Source organism: Balaenoptera borealis, assembly GCF_965194805.1.
Source record: "Balaenoptera borealis genome assembly, chromosome: 12".
Taxonomy (NCBI): Eukaryota; Metazoa; Chordata; class Mammalia; order Artiodactyla; family Balaenopteridae; genus Balaenoptera; species Balaenoptera borealis.
In genome coordinates, this window is record NC_138869.1 from 43,806,439 (window position 1) to 43,825,977 (window position 19,539).

General features: G+C 46.5%; 2 protein-coding genes across 5 annotated transcripts in view; one reads left to right on the forward strand and one right to left on the reverse strand.

Annotated features, from left to right (window-relative positions):
* Nucleotides 1–112: 112 nt before the first annotated feature.
* Nucleotides 113–16,852, reverse strand: ATRIP (ATR interacting protein). Of its 3 annotated transcripts, none has more exons than XM_082347363.1 (13): nt 16,245–16,852; nt 14,269–14,399; nt 13,416–13,586; nt 11,725–11,843; nt 10,181–10,338; nt 8,828–8,923; nt 8,381–8,510; nt 7,506–8,195; nt 1,956–2,092; nt 1,699–1,787; nt 1,163–1,243; nt 691–943; nt 113–279 (listed from the first exon to the last, which is right to left on the reverse strand). In XM_082347363.1, exons 1-13 carry the CDS (start codon nt 16,726–16,728, stop codon nt 212–214), a joined length of 2,607 nt encoding a protein of 868 aa, XP_082203489.1. In that variant the 5' UTR covers nt 16,729–16,852; the 3' UTR covers nt 113–211. The 3 variants fall into 3 exon arrangements, with proteins under 3 accessions (XP_082203489.1, XP_082203488.1, XP_082203490.1); XM_082347362.1 differs by having other exon boundaries at nt 1,699–1,790; XM_082347364.1 differs by lacking the exon at nt 1,163–1,243 and having other exon boundaries at nt 1,699–1,790.
* Nucleotides 2,087–19,539, forward strand: part of CCDC51 (coiled-coil domain containing 51) — a 28,178-nt gene continuing 10,725 nt past the window's right edge. The window contains exons 1-2 of one of the 2 annotated variants that reach the window (XM_082347410.1): nt 2,087–2,612; nt 14,358–14,505. Coding sequence is in view for 1 of the 2 variants with exons in the window: in XM_082347406.1 (XP_082203532.1) it covers nt 17,722–17,782 (61 nt within the window). In the remaining variant the exon portion in view is untranslated. Of the gene's footprint in view, nt 2,613–14,357; nt 14,506–17,604; nt 17,783–19,539 lie in introns of those variants that run through there. The other variant, XM_082347406.1, reaches the window with a different exon arrangement.

A 19,539-nucleotide genomic window follows, 5' to 3' on the forward strand; every position in this document is an offset into this window, starting at 1 on the left:
CATGGGGCTGCCGGCCAGGAACAGGAAGAAGGATCTCAGCCTTCCCTGGGTACCCCTCCTGCTCTGTCCCTCCCACTTAGCCGACACAGATCAGACTCAGGAAACATAAGGCTGGCCTGTTCTCTAACAGCCTGTCACTGCTTTTAATCAGGGGATGAGGTAAGGAAAGTAGTGGTGCTGGTGCCACCATGTGGCTCGATGCTCACAGGCCTCAGCCACAGTCCATCTCGGGGTCGTCCACATCGGCCTCCGCGGCACAGAGATCATCCAGGGCTGCCTCTGAGCCAAAAACAAGAGGGTTCTGGGGTGAAGGCCTGCCTGAAGGTGCTGGGACTGGGGGAGGTCCCACCTCTCCTCCCCACCAGGCCCACAGGAACTAAGCAGTCCCTTCCACGCCCAGGCCTTGCTCCCTCAGCTACTGCAAGCAAAATAATACAAAGGCAATTCAGACAGGGATGTTTCTGGAAAAACCATGGCTCTGCCAGGCCGACTCAGTAGATATGAGCAAAAGGCAGGCTGATATGCTGAGAGAAGAACCCGAGCGGGAAGAAAAGAATGGCCCCAGTGCCGGCAAAGGCTGTGTGGATGGAGCGCTGCTGACCTAAGGCCAGGTAGTCTGATTTGTCCACGAACTTCAGGGCAAACTCCACATGTGGGCTGGGGCAGGGAGGGGCCCTCCTGCAGGCTCACCTTCACAGCCTGTCACGTCAGGAAGCCCTCGAATCAGCATGCTGACCCCTGGCATCACCTGGTCGTACTGATGCAGGACCTCCACGCAGTGCACAGTGAAAAGCTTGTCCTTTTGGGACAGACTGTGCAGCAGCAGCACTGTATCCCGCAGACACCGCACCGTCCGCTTCTGCTGGTCAGTCCTCGGGGGCCCCCCTGCCCTCCGCACTGTCAGCCACTGTCTGTGCAGCATCACCGTGAGTGCTCTGACCACCTGGGGGAGGGCGCAGGCTGAGGTCAGGTCAGGTGGTCCCTGCACCCTGACAACCTGCTTAGCTGGGCAGCATCTTTCCTAGCCACCCGGGTGAGGAAGGTTCTGAGCAGTGGCACCAGGGTCTAGCCCTGGTGAAGGAGCATGGGATGCTTTCACAGGGCCCTGTCATCCGCCAACAGAGCTGCCCGCTGTCGGCCCCTGCCTGCCCCCGGCACTCACCTCCACGTTGCACTGGCAGCTGGAACCAGTGACTGGGGAGGAGGGGCTCTGCACAGCAAGCTTAGCCAGGAGCCACACAGCCTAGAACAAGAACAGACTGTCCCATCCATGGCACAATGAGGCCCTGGTCACAGCAAGGGCTTTCTCGGGCTTCTACAAGAGCTCCAGTTGCCTCAGCAACTGCTTGTCTGCACTAATGGGATCCAAGAGGTGGCAGTGTTTTGGGACCTTCCCAGGAGACACTCAGGACCAACACCTGTGTCTCACCACTGACCCACCTGCCTCCGTGCCCACCTCCAGCCACCAGGCAACCTTGCCAAGTCCCAGGATACCCTGGGCTCCGACTGTACTGTATCTGTGGAGTATGGAGCCCCCCCAGATGAGTTTACCTTGCTAGTGGCTCAACACGTTACCAAAATGAATTAAAGCTTCCTTTAATTCCCAGAGGAAGGAGGAGAGTGGCTCTTACGTGGGATGGAGTGGGGTGGAGTGGGGTGGGGTGGTGAGCAGCACAAAAGGGGCTCTGGTGTCTTTACCTCTTGTTCCAGCTGAAGCCACTGTGTCTCCGAGGCGGCTTTGTCAGGCCTCGATGTGATGTACATGTACAGCAGCAGCAGGAGGCAGCCTTCTGGAAAGGACACCCCACCTCTCACTCAGGATCCGCCTTCTCACCCAGTGCCTGAGGTACAAGCTGCAGACAGAAGCCCTCAGGAGGCCCCGGACCTGCCCCTGCCACCACCCTTCCCTCCAAGCTGCAGGAGTAGTCCAGACGCGCGCCCCCGGCCTGCTTTACCCCGGTGGGAGCAGAGCTGAGGTGCAAGCTTCTCATGGTCCACCAGGAGGGACAGGAGCTCAATAGTCAGCAGCACACTAGGCAGGGGTGTCTCTGGGCGCAGGCACTGTGGCAGCACCCGGAACGCACACTGGAACCTGAAACACAGGACCCCAGAGAGACGTGACACCTCCAACCCAATCCCATAACTCACCCTCACCTTTCACGGTAGGCAACAGGAAATTGAAGAGGCCAGTAAAAAGGAGACTCGATTCAGACAGACTTGGGTTCAAATGCCACCCTACTTGCTGATACTTGTTTCAGGTGAACGAGTGGGTACTACCCTTCACTGTGGGACTGCTGTGGCTTAGAGATGACAGGCCCTTACCTGGCACAGTGCCGCCCAGCAAATACGAGGTGCCCCCCTGGAGCTCGGGTGCCGGCCTCCACACTGCTCTTGGGCTCCTTCCTGCCTCTGCTCCCAAACAGGGAGGCAGGTTCAACTTGAGTGTGAGAGAAATGTCCTGTGCCCACCACCAGAGGACTGGCCAGGCGTCAGCAGTGACAATGTGGACTTGGCTATGGTTGGATCTTACGAGACCACTCGCTGGGCAAGGAAGACTTAATTTTCCCCACTTGTCGGGAAACACCAGCTCCTCTGCCACCACGTATGAGAAGGTACGCGCTCAGGGTGTGCATGGTGAGGGGCTTGGGCACTCTCCCCCTGGTCTTGTGGGCAAAGGGATGGCGCATTCACTACCAAGGAACCGAGTCCCAAGACAAGCACTGCTTTTTGCTCAACCCACACAGCCTCGTGGGTGGGGGGAGGGGCAGTTCTGCGGGTATGTCCCTTTTCATGCACACGGCACCGAGGGTTAAGAATATTCCTTGTACACCATTAGGAAGCAAGGTCTATTTGGGGCGAACTCATTTTAGAGCAAATTCTGTATGAGAGACAAGCTGAATGTTTCTAGTCACCAGGGAGTGTGGAACTTTGTGGGAAACGAGTCTGAGGGGGTGATGCGCCCTCAAGCCTGGGTGGGCAGTGGTGCCCTTCATAGGAGACCACAGCCTGCCTGGCTGCTCGTGTTGTATCGCATACTGCTATGGAGCCTTGGTAGCACCTGTCCCTGCCTTTTACTTCAAGGGGAACAAGAAGCTGTGTGGTAATGGGGTTCAGCCCGCAAGCATGAAGGAATTCAGAGAAGCACTGCGTGGGAGGTGGCATCAGACAGTGATCAAGAACAATGATTCAGGAGCCTAACTGGCTGATCTAGCACACTCCCTCTGGGGTTTCAGACAAGTTTCCCTACCCCAACATGGGGTTTATTCATTTAACAAACACTGAGTGCTCACAGTGAGCCAGGCTCTGTGCTGGGGTGTGAAGACACAGGGCTCTGAGGGTGCCACCCAAGCTAGTGAACAGAAGGCATCTGTGTCTGGCCTGCAGTAAGCACCCATTAAATGGCTGTTTTTTGATGTTATTGTGGACAAGCTCAACAGGAATAGAATGATGATATATCTACCAAGAGAACTGCTAAAAATGTGGTTCCTGGAATTCACTCATTTAAATAATAAGAAACAGGGATGCAAAGATTTTTCAATATCCACATATCAATCAATGTGATACACCACATTAACAAACTGAAGAATAAAAACCATGTGATCTTCTCAATAGATGCAGAAAAAGCTTTTGACAAAGTTCAACATCCATTTATGAGAAAAACTCCAGAACGTAGGCATACAGGGAACATACCTCAACATAATGAAGGCCATATATGAAAAACCCACAGCTAACATCATACTCATTGGTAGGGACTTTCCTTGTGGTCCAGTGGTAAAGAATCCGCCTTCCAAAGCAGGGGATGCAGGTTCGATCCTTGGTCGGGGAACTAAGATCCCACGTGCCTCAGGGCAACTAAGCTCCTGCGCCTCAGCTAGAGAGCCCACATGCTGCAAACTACAGAGCCCACACACTCTGGAGCCTGTGCACCACACTACAGAGTCCACAAGCTCTGGACCCTGCACACACAACTAGAGAAGAGAAAACCCACATGCCACAACTAGAGAGAAGCCCGCATGCCACAATGAAGAGAACATGCGTTGCAACTAAAGATCTCGCATGCCTCAACGAAGATCCCACATACCACAACTAAGACCCAACGCAGCCCAAATAAATAAATAAATAAAATTTAAAAAAATCATACTCATTGGTGAAAAGCTGAAAGCATTTCCTTGAAGATCAGGAAGAAGACAAGGATGACCACTCTCACCACTTTTATTCAACATAGTTTTGGAAGTTCTAACCACAGCAATCAGAAGAAAAAGAAATAAAAAGGAATCCAAATTGGCAAGGAAGAAATAAAAATGTCATTGTCTGCAGATGACATTATACTACTATACATAAATCCTACAGATGCCACCAGAAAACTACTAGAGCTCATCAATGAATTTGGTAAAGTTGCAGGATACAAAAGTAATATACAGAAATCTGTTGCATTTCTATACACTAGCAATGAGCTATCAGAAAGAGAAATTAAGGAAACGATCCCATTTACCATCGCATCAAAAAGAATAAAACACCTAAGAATAAACCTACCGAAGGAGGCAAAAGGCCTGTACGCCAAAAACTATAGGACACTGATGAAAGAAATTGAAGACGACATAAATGGAAAGATATACACTGTTCTTGGATTGGAAGAATCAATACTGTCAAAATGGCTATATTACCCAAGGCAATCTACAGATTCAGTGCAATTGTTATGAAGTTATCAATGGCATTTTTCACAGAACCTAGAATAAAATTTTAAATTTATATGGAAACATGAAAGACCCTGAAACAGCCAAAATAATCTTGAAAAAGAAGAAAAGAGCTGGAGGAATCATACTCCCTAACTTCAGACTATACTACAAAGCTACAGTAGTCAAAACAGTATGGTAGGGCTTCCCTGGTGGCGCAGTGGTTGAGAATCTGCCTGCTAATGCAGGGGACATGGGTTCAAGCCCTGGTCTGGGAAGATCCCACATGCCGCTGAGCAGCTAGGCCCGTGAGCCACAATTACTGAGCCTGCACATCTGGAGCTTGTGCTCCGCAACAAGAGAGGCCGCGATAGTGAGAGGCCCGCGCACCGCGATGAAGAGTGGCCCCCACTTGCCGCAACTAGAGAAAGCCCTCGCACAGAGACGAAGACCCAACACAGCCATAAATAAATAAATAAAATTAAAATCTCAAGCTAAAAAAAACCAGTATGGTACTGGTGCAAAAACAGACACATAAATCAATGGAACAGAATAGAAAGTCCAGAAATAAACCTACATACCTAAGGTCACTTAAGCTGTAACAAAGGAGGCAAGACTATACAGTGGAGAAAAGACAGTCTCTTCAATAAGTGCTGCTGGGAAAACTGGACAGCTACTTGTAAGACAATGAAATTAGAACATTCTCTAACATCATATACAGAAATAAACTCAAAATGGATTAAAGACCTAAAGGGAAGACCAGATACTATCAAACTCCTAGAGGAAAACATAGGCAGAACACTCTTTGACATAAATAGCAGCAATTTTTTTTTTTTGGATCCATCTCCTAGAGCAAAGGAAACAAAAGCAAAAATAAACAAATGGGACCTAATTAAATTTAAAACCTTTTGCACAACAAAGGAAACCATCGACAAAATGAAAACACAACCTGTTGAATGGGAGAAGATAACTGCAAATGATATGACCGATAAGGGGTTAATATCCAACATATACAAACAGCTCATACAACTCAACATCAAACAAACAACCCAATCAAAAAATGGGCAGAACTGAAAAGACATTTTTCCAAAGAGGACATCCAGATGGCCAATAGGCACATGAAAAGATGCTCAATATCACTCATCATCAGGGAAATGCAAATCAAAACCACAATGAGATATCACCTCACACCAGTCAGAATGGCTATCATCAAAAAGAACGGAAATAACAAATGTGAAGAAAAGGGAACCATCTTACACTGTTGGCGGAATGTAAATTGGTGCAGCCACTGTGGAAAACAGTACAGGGGTTTCTCAAAAAATTAAAAGTAGAAGTACCATGTGACCCAGCAATTCCACTCCTGGGTATATATCTGAAAAAAACCGAAAACACTACTTTGAAAAGAAACATGCACCCCAATGTTCATAGCAGCATCACCTACAATTGCCAAGTTATGGAAGCAACCTAAGTGTCCATTAACAGATGAATGGATAAAGAAGATGTGGTACACGTGTACACACACACACACACACACACACACACACACACACACACACACACACACAATCGAATACTACTCAGCCATAAAAAAGACAAAATTTTGCCATTTGCAGCAATATGGATGGTCTTGGAGGGCATTATGCTAAGTGAAATACGTCAGACAGGAAAATACTGTATGATATCGTATGTGGAATCTAAAAAATACAGCAAACTAGTGAACAAAACAAAAAAGAAACAGGCTCACAGACACAGAAAACAAACTAGTGGTTACCAGTGGGGAGAGGGAAGGGAGGAAGGGCAATATAGGGGTAGGGGATTAAAAAAAAGCATTGTTATGGGATTATACGAAATCATGTGTGAAACTTTTGAAAATTGTAAAGCACTATGGAATTAAAAAAAATAAAAGGAAAGAGAAGACTCAAAAAAAATAAATAAATAAATAAAAGAAGCAATCAGCCACCATGAGCTGGGTCCCCTGCCAGTCACCTGGGTGATGGTAACGCGCGTACCTTGATGCTCACACTACTCTGCAGTACACTGTGTCTAGCTCTGAGCACCACCTTTAGGATGCACCAGACAAGCCAGAATATATTCATATGGAAACCAGGATCCAGAACTGCTTTTAGCAAACAGGTATTCTGAGTTCAGAGACAAAAAGGCTTAAGATACATCCAACAGAGGAATTGGCCTCTTGGTGGAATGCTGAGGGGGAGATGGGATTACAGGACGAGGGGACTGGCTGGGTGGTGTTTACCTTCCCAGTGTTGAGGGTCTGGAATCCCAAGCTAGGAATTTATGACAACAGTGTTCTGCAACAAACCTTCAAAGAAGAGCAAGTAACCTGTGGCTCATGCCAGTGGTGGACACCATGATGATGGGCAGATGCCCAGCAAGGTCAGCTTGTAGCTGCAGACCCTCCGCACACCCTCTGCTTCTTCAGGGAATCCCACCAAACTAAACTTCAATGGGGCTGTGAAATCTGGTCTTCACCTGATCCATGTCCCAGGTTCAAAGGCCTCTTGGCTCAGCCTTTGTCTGTTTCGGGGGCAGGACACTCTTCCATAGTGACTAGCAGCCTTCTTTTATCACATGTGTCTTTTGCTTACCTACTATCCAGAGGCAGAACTAAGCCAAATAAACCACTTCCTTGGTTCTTCTAACTGCTGGCCCCACTTCCCATTACTTCAGAACTCTAGCTAAGAACCTAAACCAAGGCTTAGAGCTGAGCAGTATGGACGAGTCAAGATGGGAACAAGTAGAGGGGCCACAGGACAGACCTCAAGAGGCCGGGTAAGACCCACAAGGAATCATGACTCCCATGCTGCGTTATACCTGGGCAGGAAATCAAAGGAAGCATTTTCAGCTAATTTCACCAAAACCTTAAGGCACTGGCTGAGGACACTGGCTTTAAGGTGACCTGTTGCTGCAGAAGAGAAAGCCAAAAGTTGAAGAAGCATCTTCAATAGTGGATGCTGGCCTTGGTCACCGGCAAGCCCCGCTGGGGCTGAGGTCACATCCCCAGGACCATGTCCATCAACCAGGCTCTGGTCTCCTTCCCTAGGAGCAGAATCCGCGCCTGCTCCTGATAGTAACAGGCAAATGACTGCTCCGCTGTGGCACACCAGGTGCTGAAGAACGCTTAGTGAAGCCACAGAGAAGCCTTCCAGGTTGCAAAGTGAGTCCTCAGGGCTGGCCTCTACCCCAGAGCTCACGCAGGAGGGATGTGTTGGTGAGTCCGCAGGCGCTCCGCTTCTCTTGGTTGCTGCCAAATCCTGCAGAGCCTGGCAGTGTAAGCCGATAAAGAACTGTACCAGGGGGAGGAGGTGCACAGCTCCAGGAAGCTGGCAGAGTGGGAAGGCCCTTCCGCCTCCCTCTGCTGGGTCTCTGTCACAGGAGCCCTCATTCCTGGCCACCAGATTCAGTCCAGTAAGTGCCAGGTTCTGTGCTTCTCTCAGGGCCAAGAGGGGAAATGACCCATCACAAGAACCTGTGGTCCTCAGGCTTGAAATCCCAGTCAAGGTACTAGCAACAGACACAAAAGAAAACAAGTGTGAGAGGGAGATAAGGTCAAGGGACCCAAACAACCTGCCTGCTAAATTCTCTAGTTTTCCTGCCCAGAGCAGACCTCCTAGGCCGGTCAGGACCAGATAGGGACTTGCTTCCTGGAAACTTCTTCCAAACAAGCTTTTTAGGAGTCTTATGCTTACCTGCCAAGCCCAGGTAGCTGGAACAGGGTGCCGGTAGGAGCCTCAGAACAACTGCTCAGGAGGTGGCACAGACCTAGGGATGACCCTGGGATCAAAGGCTGCTTCAGGAGAAGGTTTATCAAAATGGAGCCTGCAGAAGACAAGGTGACTCTAGAAGGTTCTGACATGAGAGTGCTTTTCTATGATGCCAACTATCCTCTAAACTGCCACTAAGTTCCCTTGAGACGCCCGTGGGTACTGAAGGCTCGGAGGCATACTTGCTCTTGGTCCCTTCTATTTTATAGTCTTCTGCTTAAGTCACAGACTCCTACTCCCCTGGACCCTCTAAAGCACTGCCTGGGGTGCTGATTGAGCCCAGGACAGTTCCCTAGGCAATTCCACTGCAGCATCACAGAGGATGATCGGACCCAGGCAGGCCTCCTGCAGAAGGAGCAGACATTCTGGTACCTTGAGTGTTTGATCTCTGCATCCAGCTGTCAACAGGACTTTTCTGGGACTGTTCTTGCTTTATCGGGTCATCTCCCAGACTGTGGGTCTTATTCTCTGAATAACAGATAATATGTTAATCAAAACTGGAACACAAAAGCACAAGTGTATCAGAAACTCTTAAATGTAATGAGTTTAAAACATACATTGTTCTACTTCTTCAACTTTGGATCAAAATAAGAGCCAAAGCAACTCAAGAACCTTCACATCTTTGCCTTCCTCATATAAAACAGGAACTTGCATAAGGAAAGGAAAGGAAAAGAAAATTAAATTGTTTGCCCCACTTCAAAATCAGGCAATAACATAAAAGCATTTTATATGATTCTTATTATGTGCCAGACACTGTTCTAAGAGCTTTATACATGCTAGCTCTCTTGTTCCTCACAGCAACCCAACCAGGAGGTGTTATCACTGGCTCTGTTTTACAAATGGGAAAACTGAGGCACAGAGGTTAAGGGACTTGCTCAAATCATACAAGCCAGTAAGCAATGTGACTGGGACTCTCGGCCAGGCTAGCGGGCTCCACCGCGGGCTCATAACACTACCCAATAACCGCTCCTGAAGTTGCTAAATGTCAAAAATGTGAGTAGCTGTAGTTCTCAGGGGTGGCGTGATGCTAATGACTTGAAAGGGTTGATGGTAGAAGAAAGGCAATGTATCTGAATTGTAAGATAAACTGGCATAGCACAGTCTCAGAGTGAAAACCTACTAATGCTAGACTGTCTCTCTAGAAAGCAGTAGCATTCCCTCAGTCTGGACTCAGCTGGGCGATGAAAGGAGCACATGTTCCTGCATACTAGCTGTGTTTCTGGCATGGCAAAGGATGCTGACTGGAGGTTTTAAAATATGCCTGCAAATTCTTTGACACACTTCTCCTCAAGGGGTGCAGCCTAGTTTTCTTCCCCTTGAACATGGCCCAGACTCAATGACTCACTTCTAACAAACAGAATGTGGCAGAAGTGATGCTATGTGACTTTTAAGGCTAGGCCATAAAAAGGATAGCTTCCACCTATCGCTCTGGGTTTGCTAGCTCTAGAGAAAGCCATCTACCAGGTTATGAGATCAGCCAAGTAGCCCTGTGGAAAGACCCACATGTGGAAAGGAATTCCACTGCCAGACATGTGAGTGAGCCACCTTGAAATAGATCCTCCAGCCCCCTACAAGCCTTCAGTGCCCGCAGAGACAAACCATCCCCACTGTGCTGTCAGAACTGCTGACCCACAGAAACGAGGAGAAAATAAATACTCAAATGTTTCAAGGCTCAAGTCTGAGTAGTCTGATATAGAGCAACAGATGATGGATAGACTGACTTACCCTCTTTGCCCATCAGGGACTTATATCCTGGATCGGTCTGGCAGGGGTGGGGAAGGGACATGTTAGCACTAAAAGACTCCTTTGTAGGGAAAGATGGTTTTCCAAGTTGTGGAGAACATGCTTCTGGCTTTATAACCACAGAAGGGCTTTTCCTAGGACTGGAAAAAGTTAACTATGAAAGCAAAGTAATGATTCTGCTAACACCATGTAAAATACCTGGTTATAAAACTTCTAACAAACTTTAAACTTTTCCTGTCTAGGTGATTTACCAAAAGTTTTATCTATTACACGTTTGTTATTCTTTGTCAGGACAGCAATGCAAAATTCAAGGCATTTTGATTCAAATTGTTGAAAAAAAAAATCTTTCATTTGCTTCCACCTTCTTCCAATCACCCAAAAGTATTGGCCATAATTCCATTACTATTTCCAATTCCACCAAAACATCTTTTCAGTTTGCAACCTCTTTTTTTTTTAATTGAAATATAGTTGCTATACAATGTTATATAAGTTATAAGCATATACTGTAGTGATTCATAATTTTTAAAGGTTATACTCCATTTATAGTTATTATAAAATATTGGCTATGTTCCCTTTGTTGTACAATATATCCTTGTAGTTTATTTTATACTTAATAGTTTATACCTCTTACTCCCCTATCCCTCTATATTGCCTCTTTCCCATTTCCTCTCCCCCCTGGTAACCACTAGTTTGGAACAACCTCTTTTATAATAGTCAGGGACTGAATGAAAAGATTTTCAGGAGAAAGAGGGTCTAGTAAAAGGTGTATTTTGTCTTGCAACTTGGAAACTGAGCCAGTGCCTTGGTGCCAGGGTCTTTATGTTAGAGAAGCAGTCTTAACCCTCTGATTGGATCAGATAATGCTGAGGCCCTCCTGTTAGTGTGAAGAGGTGAGGATGGACTCCCTCTGCTCTCCTGTCTTACCTGGGCTACTCAAGGCAAGAAGTGTTCTATTTCACACCCTGCCCATAGTAAGCAAAGGCAGCAGAATGTTGAATGCCAGGAAAAGACGACCTGACCCACACTGTTCAAATTTCAAGGCTGATCCTGACAGTGTGCCAGACTTCTCTGGCAGGCAGGGGATGGGACGGACCATTAACAAGCTGATCACATCTGCAGCAAAGGTGGGGACTGCTGGACAGCAAATGAGAAAAAATATTCCAAGCAGTTGGGACTGAAATACAGTTGGGGAAAATCATTTATTTGAAACAAATTACATAAAAATGAAGACTGGTCCACTCCAAAAGTTTGGAGAGCATCTTTCCAGCCTCTTTCCATCCTGAGGAGTTGTATTGTGTTTATAAAGTCTACAGGGAGGAAGCACTTCTAGAGTGCGGGGCCTTTATGCTATGATGCCCCAAACCATTCTAGTCTCATCCAAACCATCTTTGAGGCCTTCAGGAAAGAGCATCTATGCCCCAGTGGCAGAGTCTAAACGACCTTTGTTCAGGACTAGCCTGACATTGTTATTCAGACTTTTTACTAAATGATACAAAACTGTATTCTCCCTCTAGCACCATCATTACCTGACATGGGAAATGGAGGGAGCGGCTAGTTTATTAGCTCGTTCACTGCTTTGAAGCTTTGTCCTCAATTCATTCATCTCTGCATCTTTAAACTGGAGTTCAGACTGCAATGACTGGAGCTGGAAGGCAAAAGAAGCATACTTATAGAGGCCTCATCACATATACAGAAACAGCTCTGGGCTTCAAAATCTCAAGCTAGTAAAGGAAAAACAAGCAATGAGAGATAGTATAAAAGTCTGCTGTGACATAAATGTCCTGAAATAGCAAGCTTTAACCTTCTTCCTGAAAGATGGCATGGTATTCTAGAAAGATATTTTGACCTGAACTATAGCTGGGTAGTTTGTGAGGGTTCAAACACTATTTACTCAGCCTCTCTGAACTCCAGCTTATCTGTAACATAAATACCTGTCTTCTGGTTGAGGGGATTAAGTAAGAATGGTGAATGTAAAATGCCCAGCACAGAGCTTGACAAGGTACCATATCTCATGGTAACATGTAGACCTTTTAGTGAATATAGTGGTGCACAATCCAAGTCTTCCTGAAGGTCTGGGCTGAGTATTTAGAAGAGTTTTACCAAAACCTTGTACAGTGTGGGGAGACCTGCTGTTCTGGCCAATGGTAACTGCTACCATTCCTGAGGCACAGCACCAGACACAAGGGCAGGACCATTTAAGTCTCACGACAGCCCTTCTGGTTATTTTCTGGAACAGATAAGGGAAATGAGTCATAGAGCATAAGTCATCACCCTGAGGTCACTGCTTGAATGTGATAAAGCCTAGATTCAAACTCTGGTTTGTCTGATTGCAAACCCCTTGCTCTTCATCATGTATATGGAAAGGCAACTACTGCTGTTAGTCTTGGGCACAGGTCAGTGCTTCTTTAAAGATTGCCAAGTTTGCTGAATGAAGTAATGGCAGAATAAGGCCCATGTCCTTGAGTTTGAAGCCTTGGGAAGTGAAGGAAAGTGGTATATACTGGACACCCACTGTTTTTCTTCCCAGAACAGTATCTCCCTCTCTCAAGAAACATCATTTTCCTACCTTTGAATATGTGATTTGAATGGGAGCTATTATCTCTTTGGTTACAGTGACTAGTTCAGAGGCAGGCACCTGACTCAGGTTAGACCAATTAGAGCCTTCCCCAGAATTTTAAAACTTGGAGATAAGGAACCCTAAGTCTTCAATCTGCTCTGGAGCTATGAAATATGAGCCCAGGAGCCCCTGGAGAACACATCCTCTACCATAAGGATGGAGCCTATCAATAGTACAGAGAATAAAGATGAGTCATGGCAAATCTTGAGTCTTTTGAGGCCCCAGCACACCTGTTTTCCCAGACTTAGTTATGGAAGCCAATACATTTTCTTTTGGCCTAAGCTAGGTCAACTGAGTTTCTGATCTGCCAAAAAACAAAAAAAAACCAACAAAAAACCCACTAATTTTAGCTGTTTCTGCAAAGTGTGAGCTAGTAACTTAGACTACCACAGCAAAGCAGAGTTTCATCTAAGTCCTTTTCCAAACCTCAGAGCCTGGAGAAAAGTACATGCAATTAGTTGGTAGCGAAAGTATTTAAGACAAACAACTGTTGAAATCTTCCTGGAAGATTTATAGGCAACTTTAGTCATTGCTTCTAAAGGAACTCATTGAGCAGGCAAAGCTGATGTCCGTACAAGCAAAACAAATGCTCTGGGTCACCTTTTTGGAGAATTCTTTTTCTTTGTCACTGAGTGCTTGAGTTTTCTCTTGCTCAAGAAGGAAATGTGATCTTCTCTGTTCCTCTAGAATGGATTCTGTCTGATGCAGTGAGTCCCGTAAAATTTTAATTTCTCCATTTTTAATGAGCGCTTCTTCTTCCATTGCCTTCATCTGTAAATCCCAAATTGATGTTGTGAAAAGTTTGTTAAGGGAAAATTTTATATGTACTTGTTTCAACATGTAGCTGGGGAGATGAAGAAACACATTTAAAACATGTCCAACAGACCAATGAGTGCTCAAAATATATCTGTACCAACCAGACATCACCATGATCTGCTAGGCCCATTCCTGGGACAGTGGATATTCAGCAAGATAGCTTAAGGACACACTTGTCACTTCTGCATGCAGATTCTATAGGCTCTAAGAGGTATTAAACAATCTGGGTCACACACTTCACAGAACTAAAATTCTACATTATGTTCTTGTTTTTTCTAGGGACCTACAGATAGTCATATGAAGAATGTTTGCTTTTTTGCAAAACTGCTAATGAAAATAGCAACCATTATGATGTTGTGTTTCTTATATAAGACATAGGCTATAAATTTATCTCAGTGCTATAACAGAAAGTTTGTATCTTTTTGTATATGGTTTACAGTGTTTCCTTTCTTGCCCTGGTTGTTAGGAATCTCAGGATTTAGTTTCAACCAAAATTTTCTGGCTTTCTTTCCCCCAATTCATGGGGATGAATCTGGACTCTTGTTTTAAAACCTTTATATATTTTATTGTATAATGCTTTATAACACATGCATAAGTGAATGAATTAACTACAAAAGCCACAAGTTAAATCACTTACCTTTTCTTTAAGCTCTTTGTACTGTGCCTGAAGTAACTCTAATTCGAAATTATCTTTAACTGGAACACTTTCTCTGTTTTTCCTTGCAGGATTTTTTGACATCCCATCTAATCTGGGGACCTTACGAACATCTGTAGAAAACAGTTCCCATATACTTTTTAGGACCCAACATTTTCCCACTTTCGCCAGACAATGCTGAAAACAATCACTTTTGAAAGCAAATTAGAGAAAGATCTAGTAAGTACTATAGGTATTTTCCAACGTAAGAACATGAATCAATCCTCAGGAAATAACAGATCCTGCCACCCTCTCCCCATTCTGCACCCAGTTTTAAGAGTCTCATCTAAAGGATGAAAGGTGCTGTGGGAATCTCACTGGTCAGAACTCAGTGATCTATTATTCAATGATATTTACTGAGCACCTACAATATGCCAGGCACAATTTAGCCTCTAAAGAAAGGTACAATGGTGAGCAAAATGGATACAGTCCTTTCACTCATGGAGCTTACATGGCACTCAAAAACACAAGAATAAATGTAAAATTTCAACTGTTATAAGAGCTGCAGAGAAGAGCAAATATAGGAAAGCCTATAATAGGGGATTTGATCCAACGGGATGAATAGAAGGCTTCCCCAGGTAAGTGATGACTGAATGGAGAGCTGAAGAACAAGCAGGAACTAACCAGATGAGTGGCGATGGGGAATGGATGGAAAGAACGCTCAGTGTGTAAGAAACAGCAATGAGCAGTTTCTGTATGATAAGGAAGCAGGGAGAATTCAAGGAATGAAGGAAGGTTAGTGTGGCTAGAACCCACAGAAGGAGAGGGAAAGGGACAGGCCATGCTGGGCCCTGCTGGCAATGTTAAGGATTTTGATCTTTATTCTAGAAGTAGTGTGAAGTCATTAAAGGCTTTCAGTAGGGATGTTCACGTGTATCTGTGTGTGACACAGAGATTCTAGTTTTGAAAAGATCACTCTGGCTGTGGTGTAAAGTCTGACTTGAGTCATAACTGGAAATGTGGGAACAATTTAGCAGACTATTGTCCGGGGAGGGGTGATGGTAACACAGATCAGGGAGATGGCAGAGATGATGCAGAGAGGATGGATTCCAGAGATAGATGAAGAAGGTAAAGTTACAGGATTTGGAAAGGAATCAGATGCATGGTCAAGGAAAGGGAGCTGTTGCCTGCCTTGTGCTACATGATGGAGAGTGGTGCTAGTCATTGCCATGCAAAACATTTGGTCATCAAATGTTCTGAGTGTTTTCTGAATGCTTTGCCGGGCACCATGCTGGAGATGCTGGTGGATGACTGGGTTTCCAGGAAATGATTGTGTGGAATGTAAGATGCATGTAAGACATCCAAGTAGAGATTTCTCTTCCTGGGAGCCCCACAAGACTTCACTAGAATGAATGTAAGCTCCATGAAGGAGGGGGCTTTTGTCTTTTGTTTATTGCTAAGTGTCTGCAGCTCCTAAAGTTTGGGCACCTAGTACGATTTATTGGTTGTATAAAAGAATGAGTCTCTTATCTCTTGCCTCTGCCAGGCCCCTCTTATGCTCATGCGGCCCAAGGGAAAAGGTGGTCTTCATTAGATCTAAAGCCTCCCAAACCTGTCATAAGGATGGGTCCCCATGTGTAGGTAGTGATGATTCTGATGGTGGTGGTAGTCGTGTTGCAAGGATCTCTGCTAAGAACTAAGAACTTTAGTGGTCCAAAGTATAGAAACTAAAGTAAAATGTTAACCTAGCTTTCGGTATTCCAAATCGGCTGTTTGACACTCCTGATACATTTCTCTCCCAAATCAAAGGACCTTTTGGGACACGCCGCTGCTTAAATCACACTGTTCCTATATTTTTAAAAGGTGAAGTGGCAGTGTGAGTGCAAGACACCGGAACAGCGGTCGTGGGGTTCCTAAGCCACAGTCATCTAGTGGGTCTAGCGAGGTCTGCACCACCCTCGGGGAAAAGGCGCACTCACTGGACACGTCCGGAGCCGCGTTCGGGCACTGGCTCAGGGCCTGTGACGCGAGGGTGTCGAGCTCCTCCAGGTCGTCGGCGGTGAAATCCCCGTGCGCGCCGAATGGGTCTTCTGGGTCTGGGGGGGCGGTCGCGAGGAAGCCCCGGGCCCGCTTGCTCGGAGGGTGCTGGGTGCTGGGCGGCGGGCCACGACTGGGTGCCGGGGGCCCGCTCCGCCTCCTGCTGCCTGGCGCGGGGATTCCAGCCATGCTTGCCGCCGGCCGTATACAAAGGCACCGAGTCCGGCCTGTAGCCTCGAGGCCGGAGGGCTGGACCAACCGCTCGCGCGCCGCAGCTCGCCTCAGCCGCTGGGGCCACGCCCCCGCGCCAATGGGCCAATCACCTGCCAGTCGGTGGGCGCGGAGGGATGACGCAATCAGACCGCGCCGCTGTGCTCCACTGGGTGCATACCGAGTTCGGTCGCTCCCCGCCCTTCTGGGTACCATCCCGCCTGGCGCTTTCGTACCGACGGCTGGGACCCCAGTAGGTGGGTGGTCTAAGAGGAGAGAACCGAGTTACCTGGGCTAACTCACCAGCCCCACTGCGCAGGTGGCTTTGCGCCCGCTCTCTGGCATCACTTAGGGTACACAGCTGTGCTTGGAGGAGTTCGCCCTGATTTTCACACGTGCACATGTGAATCGAGGCAGGGAGCTTTCACGGGTTTGGTCTTTGTGAGCTCGCTGTTCTCCAGCCAGACCCACTTCTCATATACCCCAAGGCTCTCTTGGGGAGGAGTCTGGGAGAGTGGGACTGGGCGAGGAGTTATGAATAGAGCTGTTGTGAGCACACATCTTTGAAAACAGTAAATGTTTTGAATGTGTACCTTTGAGGTAGGTCTGGAGAAAGAAAGGTCTGAGAAGGGGTGATCCTGAGAATGGTGTGCCTGTGTTGGAGGGGGTGGGAACTAACTGCTCAGGCTGTTAATATTCATTCATTTCTCTGAGAGCTCTTGAGTGTTTTTGTCCCAAGCGACGGTCATAGGTTAGAAATGAATGAAACTCAGGAAGTTACGGAAGGCCCCCTGGAAGCAGCACCTGGGCTGTCCTACAGGTTGAGTGGAAGTTATCAAGAGTTACCAAGGAGGGCTTCCCTGGTGGCGCAGTGGTTAAGAACCCACCTGCCAATGCAGGGGACATGGGTTCGAGCCCTGGTCCGGGAAGATCCCACATGCCGCGGAGCAACTAAGCCCGTGTGCTGCAACTGAGCCTGCGCTCTATAGAGCCCACAAGCCACAACTACTGAGCCTGCATGCCACAACTACTGAAGCTCATGCACCTAGAGCCTGTGCTCCACAAGAGAAGCCACCGCAATGAGAAGCCTGTGCACTGCAACGACGAGTAGCCCCCGCTTGCTGCAACTAGAGAAAGCCCGCGCGCAACAGACCCGATGCAACCAAAAATAAATAAATAATTAAAAAAAAAAATGAGTTACCAAGGAGGATGGCACCAAGACTACTCAGACAAAAACACAACACTGAAATGGACGCCACACAAGTGCCAGGTAGGAATTATCGATGGCAGAGAGAGAAGGTAAGGCTTTAGAGAGGAGCAAGGATTCAAGCTGGACTTGAGTGGCTGACAGGATTTTACTGGGCAGCAGTCATGTGCAGGACAGTTAGCAGGAACAGGGTGTTGGAGAGTAACTGGGGCAAGACTTTTCATACTTGAATGCTCAGTGCCAAACTTGGCCTGTGAGTGTCCTATGAATGTTTGTGAAGGCAGTAAATGAAAGGGAGATGGTTGTCAGGGCCTAGAAGGTCTTGAATACCTGGCTTTAGTTTTTTGAGGTAATTGGTAGGTTCCCTCAGACAGCTGCCCAAATGTTGAATGCTTGTCTTAATTGCTCCAAGACTCTGGTCCCCTAAAGAGACAGGATTATACTTCCATTTGTTAATGCTGATTAGATTCCACCAAATAAAAGAGCAGTAGCTTAATCTCAAGGGTGGTGTGCTGGCACTGGCTCTCTGAAAGGTTATTCTCAGTAGCACAGGGATGGGTGCGAGCTGGCAAGGTCCAACAGGGAATCCCTGAAGTCCAAAGAAGATGCTGCTGGCTGTGCAACTTTCCGGGAGAGAAGCAAAGTGGGCTGTTTTTCTTTTTCTACTAATATCAAGTACATTAGAATGATAATACAGGCTTCACTCTATCAAAACCTTTTCCAGTTTTGACTCAGCAAAATCTCAGACTGGTTCTAGAGCCCTTATTGAAAACACATTCTCAGAGAAAGCGAAGTGTTATTAGCATTATTCCCATAGTTGTATCAAGGGCCTAGAGAGGAAATCTAGACTTGTGCCTCTAAATTGTTTCAATACGTATGCATTTAGCACACATTATGGTCTCTGTCCTCCAGGAATTTACTCTTCCTGGAGTCAAAAGTGGTAGATAATCCACAAATGTCAGGAGAGAAAAAGGCAACAGGGTTAAGAGACACTGGGACGGCCACTATAGTCAGGAAAGAGCTCACTACTGTGACATTTCAGTACTCTAAAGGAAGGGAGTTTCCAGTTGGTGATAACAGTGAGGCAGGAGCTTGATTGGAATGTAGGCCACTGTGGCTCACAATTGATCAGGAGGATGAATGCTAGATACCAGAGGGTAGGGAGTGGCATCCAGATCCCTTAGTGCCTCACTGGTCATTGTAGGGACTTGTGTTTTTTTTGCACTAAGAAGGCACTGAAGAATTCTCAGCCAGGGAGAGACAAAATGTAACTTTATGGTTTAGAGATCACTCTGGGTCCTGAATAAGGATTAGACTGTAGGGAAGCAAGGGTAGGGGCAGGAAGACAAATTTGGATGTGACTACAATAATTTAGGTGAGGGATTTTAGGGTCAGAATGAAGGTCTGGTGGTATAAGAGTAAATATGAAGGGTTCAGATTTAATTTTGCTGATGGGTTGAATGTAGAGTATAAGAGATGGGAACCTAGCAAGGACCTTTCTGAAGCCCTAGTGGAAATGCAGACCTGGGGGCTTCAGAGTAAGCTTAGTTCTTACAGACTTTTAGGAATCTCTCCTTTTTCCAGTCTTTTTTCCCTTCATAACACGTATCATATGTATTTGTCCTGCTCCCCTCCAACAATAGAGAAGTTCCTTGACAAGAGGAATTGTTCACTGGTGCATGCCCGGCTTGCACAAGCAAGACTCCTTACATGAACAGATGAACAACCCCATTAAAACAAATACTAATGTGGATGTCATAACAGAAAGATAGATTTTCTTCCCAAAGTACAAATTCTTCCACTAATCTCATGTAATATAT

Coding starts and splice junctions, on each gene's coding strand:
- ATRIP (XM_082347362.1), bottom strand. CDS start 16,728: ATGGTACCCAGAAGGGCGGGGAGCGACCGAACTCGGTATGCACCCAGT. Junction 8,196..8,380: donor CAGCTACCTGGGCTTGGCAG/GTAAGCATAAGA, acceptor GTCTGTTGCTAG/TACCTTGACTGGGATTTCAA. Junction 1,244..1,698: donor GGCTTCAGCTGGAACAAGAG/GTAAAGACACCA, acceptor TTCTTGTTCTAG/GCTGTGTGGCTCCTGGCTAA.